The 12,695-nt window shown below is 50.3% G+C and overlaps 1 protein-coding gene across 1 annotated transcript; it reads right to left on the reverse strand.

Annotated features, from left to right (window-relative positions):
- Positions 1 to 811: 811 nt before the first annotated feature.
- On the reverse strand, positions 812 to 5,315 carry GDF2 (growth differentiation factor 2). The gene is made up of 2 exons (XM_027098555.1): positions 4,908 to 5,315; positions 812 to 1,967 (listed from the first exon to the last, which is right to left on the reverse strand). The coding sequence occupies exons 1-2, from the start codon at positions 5,251 to 5,253 to the stop codon at positions 1,018 to 1,020; spliced, it is 1,296 nt and encodes a 431-aa protein (XP_026954356.1). The 5' UTR covers positions 5,254 to 5,315; the 3' UTR covers positions 812 to 1,017.
- Between the last annotated feature and the right edge of the window lie 7,380 nt (positions 5,316 to 12,695).

Genomic DNA, 12,695 nt, shown 5'->3' on the forward strand with positions numbered 1-12,695 from the left:
GCTGCCCCATCCCTCAGGGTTAACTGTGCACCCCCTTCCAAACCATCTTGCGGTTTGAGTCCATGGCGGAGAGTGACCCTGTATGAACAAGCAGGTCAAAGTACCTCCAGCCAACAGCGTTCACTGCAACCTGAGGGCTTCCGTCCTGCCTCTCTCCATCCCGCAGTTGCTTTAGGGGATAGTTTTCAGTGACTTAGGGGTCATCTTAAAAAGCACTTGGACACTGAATCAGCACAGGTGCGGAGCAGTCGAAACATTCCCTGGATGTGACCAGCAGCCCAGTCATCCTGCTGGGTACTGGCCGGCCTCAGTTCCGTTTGCCCCGCACTCCCCAGCCACCAAAGTCTAATTTTCCTCAGCTACCAGGCGACCTGCTAAACCTCAGTGGGATACTTGGGGAGGTCCCAGGCTTCGGTGATCAACAGACCTATGGAGACCCGTGGGTTGGAATCATGCCATTGACTGTTGCTACTTGAACTGCCCGAGTTTTGGCTTCCGAGTGTATGAATTGGGAGTCACGACGCCCATCTCACAGGTTGTGGGAATAACGTGGAGTGGGTGTGGCGCACACAGCCCATTCCTTTCCCCTTCACTCCCTGAGGTTATTGGAATAAACCCCATGCCTCTCACGTCCTTTAATTTCCATTAATCTCTGTGCATCTCCCGTCTATACTCCTTGGCCTCGTTTTCGCTCAGTTTTCTGCTGACTCTGGATAATTTTTCTCTTGTCCCCTTTTCTTCATCTCCCCTTCCACCCCAGCAACACTTCCAGGCTTTCCTCTTCTCCCCAAACCCCCATTGCCCGTCGGCCTCCCCTCCCCTGCAGTTCAACCCAGTGGTGTGTGCTTGGGGTGGGCCGTGAGAGGGAGAGCAGGTCTTTACCACAAGGACCTGGTGGCTCCCCTTCCTTCTCCAGGCTGCCACCCAGGTGGACTTAGTCTCTGTCATGCCCAGCAGGACACAGGACCTCTCACTAGGAGCCCCCTCCACCCTGCCTCCCCCACCCACGGGCCAGCACTACCTGCACCCACACTCGGCCACGCTCATCCCTTCATAGTGGTACTTGAGGGTGGGGACCCCCATGTCATCCTTGTAGAGGATGGAGATGGGGCTCAGTTTGGTGGGCACACAGCAGGCCTTGCCCACCTTCATGGGGAACTTGAGATGCACCAGGGTCTGCACGATGGCGTGTTTCGTCGGGGTCACATCGTCAGCGAGGGGGAAGAAGCAGCCGCCTTTACATTCAAAGGCATCGTACTCCTTGGGCGCGATGATCCAGCTGTCCCAGCCGATGTCCTCGAAGTTCACCCGCAGGGAGGTCTTCTGACAGTGGTTGTTGGCCCCGGCACTCCTCTTCCGCCTGGCCGAAGACGAGCTCACAGCCGTGTGGCTTTGCACATCCTCCTCCTCGTCGTCCTTGTTCTCACCTGCCTCCATCAGGCCGTTCTTGAACAGCTTCTTGAGCACACTCTCCTGCTCGTGGCCGATCATCTCCCTGAGCTCCAGCCTGGTCTCCTTGGTGCCATTGCTGCGGTCATTGGAGAAGACGACAAAGAACGGCAGGTTTTTGGAGCTGGGGGGGACACTGATATCCAGCTTGTCACAGCCCTTCCTGTGACTCTCCACTGTCACTTCCAGTTTGTTCTTGCTCTTAGTGGGGTCTGCTCGGACCCACCTCTTCACAGCACTGGACACCTCAAAGTTCTCCCAGCCCTCGTCCCGGATATCCTGGGACACCAGGAAGGTCTTGGTTCCCCCAGAAGCATCCCAGGCATTGGCTCCATCCAGAACATCATAAATGACCATGTTTCCTTTCAGCTCGTGAGAGGAGTCCACGTGACTTTGACAGGAGAGGTAGAGTCGGAGCTCGGCCCTGGTGATCTGCTCATGCCTGGGAATGGAGATGTTGAAGAGCAAGATGTGTTTCTGGAAAGGGAAGTCTTCTGTGGCGGCTATAGAGATGGCATCTGAAATGCAAATACACGGTGACAGTCATCTGCTGGGAGAGTCTGTTTTCATGACACCAAAGCTGAGACTCATGGTTTAGATGAAAGGGCATCTGGCATGACATTGTCTATCTCTATCAAGTCTGTTTGTTTTCACTTAAGCCCTTAATGTAGAAGGGTATTTTATTTTATTTAAAAGCTTTTTTTATTTTTATTTTTTGCGGTACACAGGCCTCTCACTGTTGTGGCTTCTCCCGTTGCAGAGCACAGGCTCCGGACGCACAGGCCCAGCGGCCATGGCTCACGGGCGCAGCCGCTCCACGGCATGTGGAATCTTCCCGGACCGGGGCACGAACCCGTGTCCCCTGGATTGGCAGGCGGACTCTTAACCACTGCGCCACCAGGGAAGCCCTAGAAGGATATTTTAAAACGTACATTTGGCATCTTCCAAAGAAAAACAGAGGCAGGAGATGCATCACATTGAAATTGACAGCTCCAGCTGTTTATTGAGCATTTACTACGTGCCCAGCTTTGCACCAGGAGCTTTGCATACTATATTTCACTTTTCTCTTCACACTGACCCCCAGAAGATCTAATTATTATTCCACTTTTACAGACGTGGAGACTGGGACTTAGGGTGTTTAACTGCCAAACTGCATACATCCTATGTATGCATCCAAAGTGCATATATAACGATCCTCACTTTATAAAAAAAAAAAGAATCAAATAAACAAAACAGAAAAGCACACTGTCAGCCTCAGAGTGCAGATCCTGAGCGTATGATTTTAAAGGAGACATCATGGGAGGGGATGGTAAAATTCCAACATCATGGCAATGCTAAAAATCTCAGCATCTAAATGGTGTAAAAAAACATTCAGAATTGTAACTTCTGAGAAAAATGAAAGTGGATGATTTTTTTTTAATGTTTGAGGGAAAGATATATTAACCTCAACGGCTTGGTCATGTTAGGCATACATAGGCCTTGCCTCTTAGCCGCACAATTGTTTCACTTTCCTACTCCCCTTGCTGACACCCGGCCATTAGCACATCTCTATTATACCATGGCCTGGTCGCAAAGAGGGAAGAGAAGTTGTGTTTTTTGAGCACCTACTATGTGCCAACATGAGGGGATACTGTGTGCTGTCGTGAAACCCGGCAGTATCTGACAGACTGAAGGGCCAAACCTGACTCTCTCCCTTCTAGACTTGTGACCTTGGAGAAGTCCTGAGTCTCTCTGGGCCTCAGTTTCCTCATCTGTAGAATGGGACTCATCCTACCAACCTCCCAGTGTTGGTGTGAGCCTTCAACAAGAAGGCACATGGAACTTACCCAACACTGTCCCTGGTTCACAGCAGATGCTCAATCAGTATTTCTGTGTCCTCCTAAGACCGTCTTCCCTACTTGGGCACAGCTCCCCCACCCCCCAAGCACGTGGCCTTTCACACAGCTCTCTGTGTCCCCTCACACAGCATGGATGTGTCAGTCTAGCTCCTGCAGCATGTGGTGAGCCACCGTGGCATATGTGAGTCATGAGTGGGGTCCATGAGCAGTGCATTAACCACCTGCTGTGCTCTTACTGTGGCACACCTAGAAGATGACCCTGGGACTGCATCAGACACTTAGAGAACAAGTACCCTCCCCCTCTGAGCCGTACTCAGGCCATCTGTGAAGGGAAGCATAATTGGCCTTCACAGAAGTACTGGCCACAGGCAGGGCTGGGATCAGATCAGAGCACTTGTTTCCAGGACATGGACAATGATGGGGGGAGTGGGGAGGGGTCACTGAGATGGCTGTGAATGCTGGACTCCCAGACTACAGGATTTGGTGATTAGGTCCAGCCAAAGAAGCCTGGCCTTTCCCTAAAGCAGAGGTTACAGACACGCCCCATGGGCATAGTGAGACACTGGCAGTATCTGTATGACCTGCAGACCACATTAAAAAACAAAAAATTAAGCCCTGCAGACTTCATTTCAAAAAAATTAAGTCAGTGTTTTAGAAACCAGACAAGTTCACATAAAATCCAGAATTTTCTTCTTCTTTTGGGCCATCAGAAAATACAGCCTTGCCGGGCATGCAGCATGACCACAGCATCCTTTAGCTAGGGCGTGTACCTGTTAAGAGTCTGCAGGTCTCAAGCCCAGGAGGGATGAAGCCCTGAGTGCCTGGCTGGTTAGAGAGAGGCTGCAGCTGTAGGGAAAGTGAGCTGTGCAGACAGGTGGGCCTGGGTCAGAATGCAGCTGCGTAACTAATATGTGAACTGGGCAAGTTCCCTCAGAGTCTGCAAGCCTTGGCTTCCCTGCTCACAAGATCATGTCACCTACATTGTGTGAATTAGTGGACATAAGCCCTAAGCTGACATTCGTTATCTTCTAGTCCTCCTAAATCAGTGAAATTAATTTATATTTAGAAAATAATTAAGTTGTCCTCGGACAACTTCTTCTTGTTGTTAATGCTTCTCTCTCGGAGGAATTTATCTGAATTTTAAACACCTTCTGATGAGAGAGAAATAGACATTCCTTCGGTGTTTAAAAATATACCAGTTAGTTGGAGGCTAAATAAGTTGTCTGTGTCTAAGTAGGAAGGGGACAGTATGGGAAGGGGGAGGTAGGGAAGGGATGGAAGGAAGGGAACTGGCATTCCTTCAGCACCTACTGTGTTAAATGTGGCTCTGGGCTCAGGGAGGGAGAATCTTCTAGAGCAGAGCTGTCCAGTAGAACTTTCTGCAATGATGGAACTGTTCTATAATCTCCACTGTCCTATAGGGTAGCCATAGTCATGCATGATCGCTGAGCACTTGCAGTCAAGCTAGTGAAACTAAATTATTAATTTTATTTCATTTAAATTAATTTAAATTGAAACGTAAAGTCCCATGGGTCCAGTGGCCGCCATACTGGGCAGCGCAGCCTTGGACCACTGAGTCCCCCACCCCGACCCGGGGCGCCCCGGTGGAGCCGACTCTACCTTCCATGCTGAAGCTGCGCACGATATTGGATGCGGGGGTGGATGTCTTGTCGGTGGTGTATCTGTTGTACAGGTCGATCATGTACTGCGGCGGCTCGGCTCGGGTTTTATCCTGGGAAGGGACCCCGCTCAGGTTGAGGCTGCGCAGGAAATCCACCTTCATGTTCTCCAGGAACATCCTCAGGTCGAAGGTGCCCCGCTCCCGCTCACCTCCGGGCCCGCCTAGCAGGCGGTGGGCATCTGCCCCAGCCGACCCCCGCCCCCGGATCTCCAGTGGCTTGCCCTGCGCGGAGCAGGCCAGCAGGGAGAGCACAGGCAGGGCCACCCAGAGCGCCCCGCGGCACATCTTGGGATGCTCTAGCCCTGCTCCGGAGACTGCGGCAGCCGCGGTGTGTTAGCGAGTGTGGGGAGGAGCTGGGAAGGAGCCGGCCCGCATTGTCCTGCCCACCGCTCTGCACCGCGCACCCGGGCCAGTTCACAGGCTCTCACCCGCCTGCCGTCCCCGAAGTGCCCTCCGCTTGTTCTTATCTGGCCCTTGATGCTGTACTCAGGCCTGTTATCTAAGGGAGCTCTCTGTTAATGAAGGCTCTATAAACATCTGACAAACACACAGGGCTTGTGGGAAGGACACGGCCTGCTGCAAAAATCTGAATTTCTCCGTGGGGTTATCGCCCCCTAATTAGGATCCTTTCTCATTTCCTTGCCAGCTCTGTTCAGAAGAATCTCGAGACAGGGTGACATGTGCTCCATCTCCTGGGCCACAGAAACAAAGAATCCAGGAAACAAACAAGACCAAAAAGTCCTCCAAATATAGAAACAAAAGCACAAAACTCTCAGAAGCCCCCTGGCTAACCACTGGAGCCAGGGTGGGTGGTAGAGCGGAGGCTGTATCAGAGTTAGTAAGAAGCCTGGTTCCTGTGGAACTGGGATGTGCATTTGTGGCTCAAGCGCTCGGTGCCTTGGTTTCTCATCTGTCAAGCGAGTTCCCGAGCCTTAGAGATCATGGGTGAAGGTGGCACGTATAATTTAGTGAGGTGGTGGGGACTTTGGAGTCAGACCAGATGTGGGTTCAAATCCCATCTCCCTCACTTATACCTCACAAGCATGACCTAGAGCAAGTCGCTTCACCTCTCTGAGCCTCGGGTTCAGAAGAGACTTGCAAGGATTCATGGTGATTATGTGCTAACCATCCTGGCGGTTGCCTTAAGCCCCAGTCAGTTGGGTGGCTGCATTCCGGCTGCAACTTCTCCACCCCAGGGTCTGACTGACCTGGGAGCTGGGGAGGAAGCCCTGTGCCGGGCTGCTCTATGAAAACACCACTTACACACAGAATCCTGCGGGCCCTGGGACCCCAGAAGAGCCCTGTCACTGGTCTGGGCGGTGCGCTCTTGGCTCATGTCAGCTGAGTGGCTGCTTGGACCACACTTGTCAGTCAGGAGAACCATATGATCTGGGAGACAAAGGAGGAGGGAAGCTCTGAGGCCAGTACATGCCCAGGAGATGTTCCCGCCTGAGGAAGCTTACAAGCCGTGGCCCAGTCGGGCCCTGCGAGACCCCAGAGTCTGTGTTGTTTTAAGGGCAGTGGGCACACACTTAGATCTGTCCATTTCCATCATGTGTGGGTTTGACCACAGCAAAGAATGAGCATAAACATATTCTGGGAGTCTACTCTGAGGAGGATTTGAATGTGAAGTTTTTTCAAGCTGGCAGGGTCCTGGGGAGAGGGTTCAGGTTCAGGAAGATGGACAAGGGGCCAGGGCAGTCGGAGTCAGAGATCCCGGGTGTGCACCTAGCTTTTCCCCACCCCTGGTGGGGGGTGGAGTGAAAACAGGAATCCCCAGTGGCCAGGCCTGGATAGAACTTGCTGTCCCCGTACTTTGGGGACACTGCCAGGGAGGATGGATGGGAAGGGTGCAGCTTCAGAAGTGCTGCTTGCAGAGGGGGCAGGAAGCATGCTGGGCTTTGAGCCAGCTTAGTACAAGAACTCCCTGAGGCAGGGAAAAATGAACGGGTGCACAGCCCAGGAAGCAGGACTGCAGCTTCGCAGCAGGGAGAGGGCTGGGAGGAGCTGGGGAGCTGGGCAGGCATCCCCCACAGGGCTCTAGTCCCTGGAGGCAGCCCAGAAGCCTGTCACATTCAAGAGGTGGAGTCAAGAGATGTAACTGGGGGTGGCCTGAATGTGCTCTTGAAGCTGGAGGAGTTGCTATCTGACGTTTTCTTAAAAACATGACAAATATTTTTTTCTGATTATAACAGTAATATGCAGTGCAGATAATTTGGGACGTGCAAAGTATTAGAAAGGAGATAAAAATAACTTGCAATCTCACCACCCAGTGATGGCCACTGTTACCATTTTGAGATTACATGCAGCTCCACAATCCCCTATTGAAAACCCTTGTGGCCAGGAGTGTTTTGAAGTTCAGAAAGCTTCAGATTTGGATAATTTGGTATGGAGTGTATACTGTAATATCCCCAGTGGGCTTGGGGGTGATCCCCTATACTCAAACACATTGACATTTCTGCAGTGAAACAAATAAAAACACAGATATCCATTCAGGTCAGGTTTTATCATGAAAGGAATTGAAAGAAACTTCAGGTTTTCTCTTTTGGATTTGGGGATCTCAGATATAGGACTGCAGACCTGTTTACATATGGCCGTCACCACATCTGGCCGTGGAGGCTGCATGTGAGCACTGCCTGGAGGTCCTGGTCACATAGACTGTGATGAGGATGGCGCCCCCAGAACTGTGCAGGACAACATGCCTCTGTATTTCTGGAATGATCTGCCCCACAGATTCAGAGTATCAATAAGTCCACATCTCCTTTATTGTTTTGAAGTAATTGCATGAGACCTCCTGATCCATATTATTGGAAAGTCTGGTTTTCTCTCTCCAGTCATCCCTTTCCTGAATTGTCCAAGAGCCCTGTAGGTTTATTTAGTCCAAAGGAGATGGAGGTGGAACGGTATCAGTCCAACTTCTTAATGCTGGAAGCGGGAAGTGGGATAGAGGTCCTGGCAGGTCCCACCTGCTGTTGCTTCTCAGTGACACTCAGCTCTGCTGCTGGGGTGGGTGTCACACATCTTATAGCTGCTGGTGCACAGCTGCTGGGATGCCCTGGCTGGTCCAGGTTTCTGCCCGGGTGCCCCATGGTGTCGCCCGTTGGGCACCAAGGTAACAGCTTTCTTAGACATCCTCCTAGGCTTACCCTTTCTCTAGAAGGCACTCCCCTGTGGCAGGTGGCTGGGTTGAGAGAAGAGGTCAGCTGTGATCACACTCTCATCCCATCCTGCCATCTCCCACAAATTTCTAGGTCCTTATGGGGACCCTGAGTTAACAGCCTAAACTCCCACTTTCCTCAAGGTGATCTAGAGACCTTGCTACCTTTCTGAACATATGGGCCTTGGTCCCTCTGGACAGATCCCCTTAACTCTAGATCCCCTTAACTCTAGGTCTTGTTCTAGGGAACAAGGTTTGGGTCTTGTTTTGTCTTTCCCAGATGACGTGGGGTCCTCATAAAAAAGGACCCGCTCCCTCTCCTTCCACTAGCTTTCCCTTCCTGGGGAAGGGCTGCCTTAATTGAGCCACAAAAGGTCTTATTTACCACTCCTCTCCCCCTCTTCTCTTCCCCCAAGTAGTGTAGCATGTGATGTATCAATTCCACTTCTGTGTATATATCCAAAAGAATTGAAAGCAGGGTCTCAAAAAGATATTTGTATACCCATGTTCATAACAGCATTACTCACAATAGCCAAAGGGTGGAAGCTACCCTAGAGTCTATTGATCAATGAATGCATAAACAAAATATAGTACACCCATGCAATGGAATATTACTCAACCTTAAAAAGGGAGGGAATTCTGACACACGCCGCAATGTGCATGACCTTGAGGATATGCTAAATAAAATAAGCCGGTCACAAAAGGACAAATATTGTATGACTCCGCTTATATGAGGTACTTATAGTAGTCAAATGCATAGAGATAGAGAGTAGAATGGTGGTGGCCAGGGGCTGGGGGGAGGGGGGAATGGTGAGTTACTGATTAACTGTGATATAGCTGCCTCTGCGGGGTCAGGAGCCCCTTCCATCACAAGAAACTTGACTACAAGACACCTGTCCTTCCGTTAACCTCTCAAGCTCCACTCTCACCCACACATTGCTCAGAGGAATGAAAACTGGACTGACCTTGAGGCTGTAAGGGGAGAGCATGAACCAGGCAGAGCAGCAGGTATGTCATTTCCAGCTCTGGGCCTCGCCTCCCTGAGATCCTGCTTCCTCTTGACACACGGTAAATACTCAGCCAATGTGCACTCTGTCTCTGGACTGTGCCCAGGTGGTCAGCACATTTATTAGAACAGTTGTTCTTAAAGCATGGTCCCTGAACCACAGCAGTAGCAGCACCTGGAAACTGGTTTTAAAATGCTAAGTCTTGCCCCGAATCAGAAAGCCTGATTCAGCCCAGCAATCTGGTCAAGGCTTCCAGGTGATTCTGATGCACATTCAAGTTTGCACATTGGTTTTAATAAAAGAGGAAATTCGTATGAGCCTTCCAAGAGATCAGGTGTGTGTATACTGTCTGGTATGGTATTTGGCACAGAGTAGATGCTAAATCACTGAATGAATAAACAGTTCATTCGTTCCCTTGCTCACCCACCCTTATACATACAGACAGGACTGCTATGAGAGATTGGAGGAATCTAGGACTGGATTAGGCTTGAGCGAGAAGTAAAAGTAGACCAAAGCTTGAAAGAGCGCCGTCATCTTAGGGAGTAGAAGAGAGGAGACTCGGAAGTCTCAGAAGCATCAGTTTATCAGTGAAGGAGATTTTATGTTTGCAGCTTTGGGTAAAAAGAAATAGTCTTCGGCTCTAGCTTCCATGTTCTGGTGCACAGCTAGGAGCCAGTGCTGCCAGGCTGGTTCTGCCCTCCTAGATTTCCCGCCAAAGCCCACTCCAGCCCACCTTGGCCCGGGCTGCCATCAAACACATCTTGCACAAGCTGGTGCCTGCAGTGGCTTTATGCCACCAGCTAAGTCCAGCTCTTCCATCCTGGTGGAGTCATCTCCACTCCTCTTCCCTTGGAGTCCTCTCCTCAAACCCTCCCACTCCAGCCCCAGACTTCTGTAGGCTTCTCCATCATGGCCCTGACTCCATCCTGGCCACAGAAGGAGCCTGAGTTACAGGCTACAGCTCTGATGACATTTTTCGAGTGACTTAGACATACAGAGGCAACTATTTGACGCCTCAGGCAAGACACCTGGTAGTATCCAGGTTCAGTGTCCCTGCTTGTTGAGTAAAAGTGTTACATCCAAAATTTTTCAAAGTTTTCTCGCAGCCTTAACGTTTCCAGCTCGCAGCTGTACCATTTATATTTGTCACATGAACTAAGGCTCTGCCCATCCAGAGGATGTATAACTTCAGGATTAGGGCTCAGCGGCAGGCCACCACACTGCCCCCTCCAGACTGACCCAGATGCAGTTAGTGAGCTCAGGGACCCGCGCACACCTGGGCTGGATCCTGGGACCTCTTGCTCTTGTGATCATGTGATGTTGATATTTTGGTTTTAAGGGGAAAAAAAACGTTATTAAACGTTATAAAGCCTTGCTTTATTGTAAGGCCACTTAGGGCCATTGGGACAACCTTAACTGGCTGGTGGTGGGGGTCACTGCTCAGGAAGCTGGGAGGCAACACCAGCTACACAGGCCTTGAACCAGGCAGCCTTGCGTGTCAAAGCTGATGTTACCTGTGGTCTTGGTTAAGACATTGGTGCTATATTACTCACTTGTCTTGAACCTGTTTTTCTGAAGCACCAGCGGGGAGTAAGCTGCAAGGCTGCTGTGAGGCTAAATGAAGTGTCGTATCTAAATGCATGACGCTTTGTAAATGTGAGGGGACCCTGCTGACACTAGTTCCTTTCGTCATACGGCAAAGTTGTCACCACTGGGTACCACCCAACCTGGCACAAGCACGAAGCCCCTGTCCATGGCTGGACACAGGGGTGATCCTCTCGGCCCGCTCCCTCTACCCTTGTAATCCAGAAGTGAGGGCTCAGAGGAGTTGTAGCCTTTCACAGTGACCTAGGAGATCTCCCAGAAATTGCAAATGCCAGAAAGAATAAGATAGAAGTATTATAAGACACGCCACCTTCACCAAAAAATGGAAAGGGAGCAGTTGGATGAGAAAAAAATTGAGGGGGAGAAGGGAACATGAAGAATCCAATATTGAGAAGAAAGGCATTTGGAACCTCATCAAGCCCTAATGTTTTTACTTATTTTGCTAGTAATTTATATCCTGTCATATTTCAAAAAGGATTAGACATGGCAAACCAAGCCATGACCGATTTGCAGACCAATTTGAGACATCCCAGCAATCCAATGAAAGAATCATTTAGTCCCAGTACGAGTCCTGCCGGAATAAGGCAGTGTGTGCCTTAAGGACCGCCCCCCTCGCCTCACCTGATCTCTGCCAAGAGGCAGGGCCACGTGCCCAGGGCAGCTGTTCACACACATGTCCCACAACCATTTGGAGCACCTCAGAGGGGATGCTGAGCATATGCTGCTGGGTCCCAGCCAGGTGTGTCCAGTATTTTTGCTGTAAACATCTTCGCCGCAAGCAGTTTTGTAGCACGACTAATTGGCCTTAAGGCCATGTTGCTGTAAAAAAATCACTGCTTGACAGTGAGACTACACTAGAAAATGATAACACATCAATTTTTGCAAACGCTTGGTTGAGCTAATCTAAGCCAGCTTTTGTTAAAATGCTCACCGTTTTCGAGAGACTTCTACTCATCAGGAATCACATAAACATTTGTTTTGGCAGGGATAGGAGGACTGGATTCTTCTTTTGCCTCCAACTTCCAATACGGCATAATAAATTTGGTAAAGACAGCTTAAAAGAACAAGGTGTCATATCTAAATGAGCTAAAGAATCCATCACTAATGCTCTCGAAGACTGTTGTTAGTAGCTGCCTCTTTTATATCTTTGATAAATCGGTAAACTTTTGGTTTTCATGGGTGGGAGGTATGACTGTGCTCACGGAAGAATTTGTAAAAACTGATATTATATTTTCTAGTGTAATGGAACTGTCACCCAGTTATTTTATCTTTTATGGCAAAATGGCCTCATGGCCAATTAGTTGTGCAGCAAGAATGCTTGTGAAGAAACTGCTTACAGTAGAGATGTTTATGGGGAAAATACCTAGACCCCAACCCAGGTACCCTCAGCCCTCCTTACCTACCTGTTCTGGGTACTCTCTTCAGTGTCGGCCGCTTTGCCTCCAGTGGCTGCAGTTGTAGCCTTCTTCAGAGGCTGCCTGGGCTTCCTAAACCACAGTGGCTGGTTGTGTAGAGGGCCAGAGAACTGAGAGTTTCCATCTCTCCACTGGGGGCAGCCTGGGGAGGGGGTGTGAACATCCAGCATCCTTGCTTTGAAGCTGGACTAATCCAGAGGTATAGCTTAAGTGCCAGAGCTCCCCATAGGATCCAGGCAAGGTTGGGATGCTTGGTTTCTTGCCCTCCTGTCCTGCTGTACCCACTCCTTGCCTGTTTCTCCTGGGAGCACTTCCTCATCCATGCCTTGCACAGGAACCCTGGTTTCAGGACCCTGACCTAAGACAGATGCCTTGGGCTCCTTTTCTCCTTCTAAGTCCCATCCTGGAGAACTGCTCATGGCTTTTCAACCTTCTCCGAGTAAGAGAAGACTGGGGGCCATGGCATCCTCTGAGTTCCCAGCCGAGGGACTGTTATACACCTGCCCCCAGTTGGACCCAGTTTCTCCTTCAGAAATGCCGGTC

Source organism: Aethalodelphis obliquidens, unplaced genomic scaffold (assembly GCF_003676395.1).
Source record: "Aethalodelphis obliquidens isolate GAN/ISIS:26980383/991018 unplaced genomic scaffold, ASM367639v1 scaffold124, whole genome shotgun sequence".
NCBI classification, from domain to species: domain Eukaryota; kingdom Metazoa; phylum Chordata; class Mammalia; order Artiodactyla; family Delphinidae; genus Aethalodelphis; species Aethalodelphis obliquidens.

Coding starts and splice junctions, on each gene's coding strand:
- GDF2 (XM_027098555.1), bottom strand. CDS start 5,253: ATGTGCCGCGGGGCGCTCTGGGTGGCCCTGCCTGTGCTCTCCCTGCTG. Junction 1,968..4,907: donor GCGCAGCTTCAGCATGGAAG/GTAGAGTCGGCT, acceptor TTTGCATTTCAG/ATGCCATCTCTATAGCCGCC.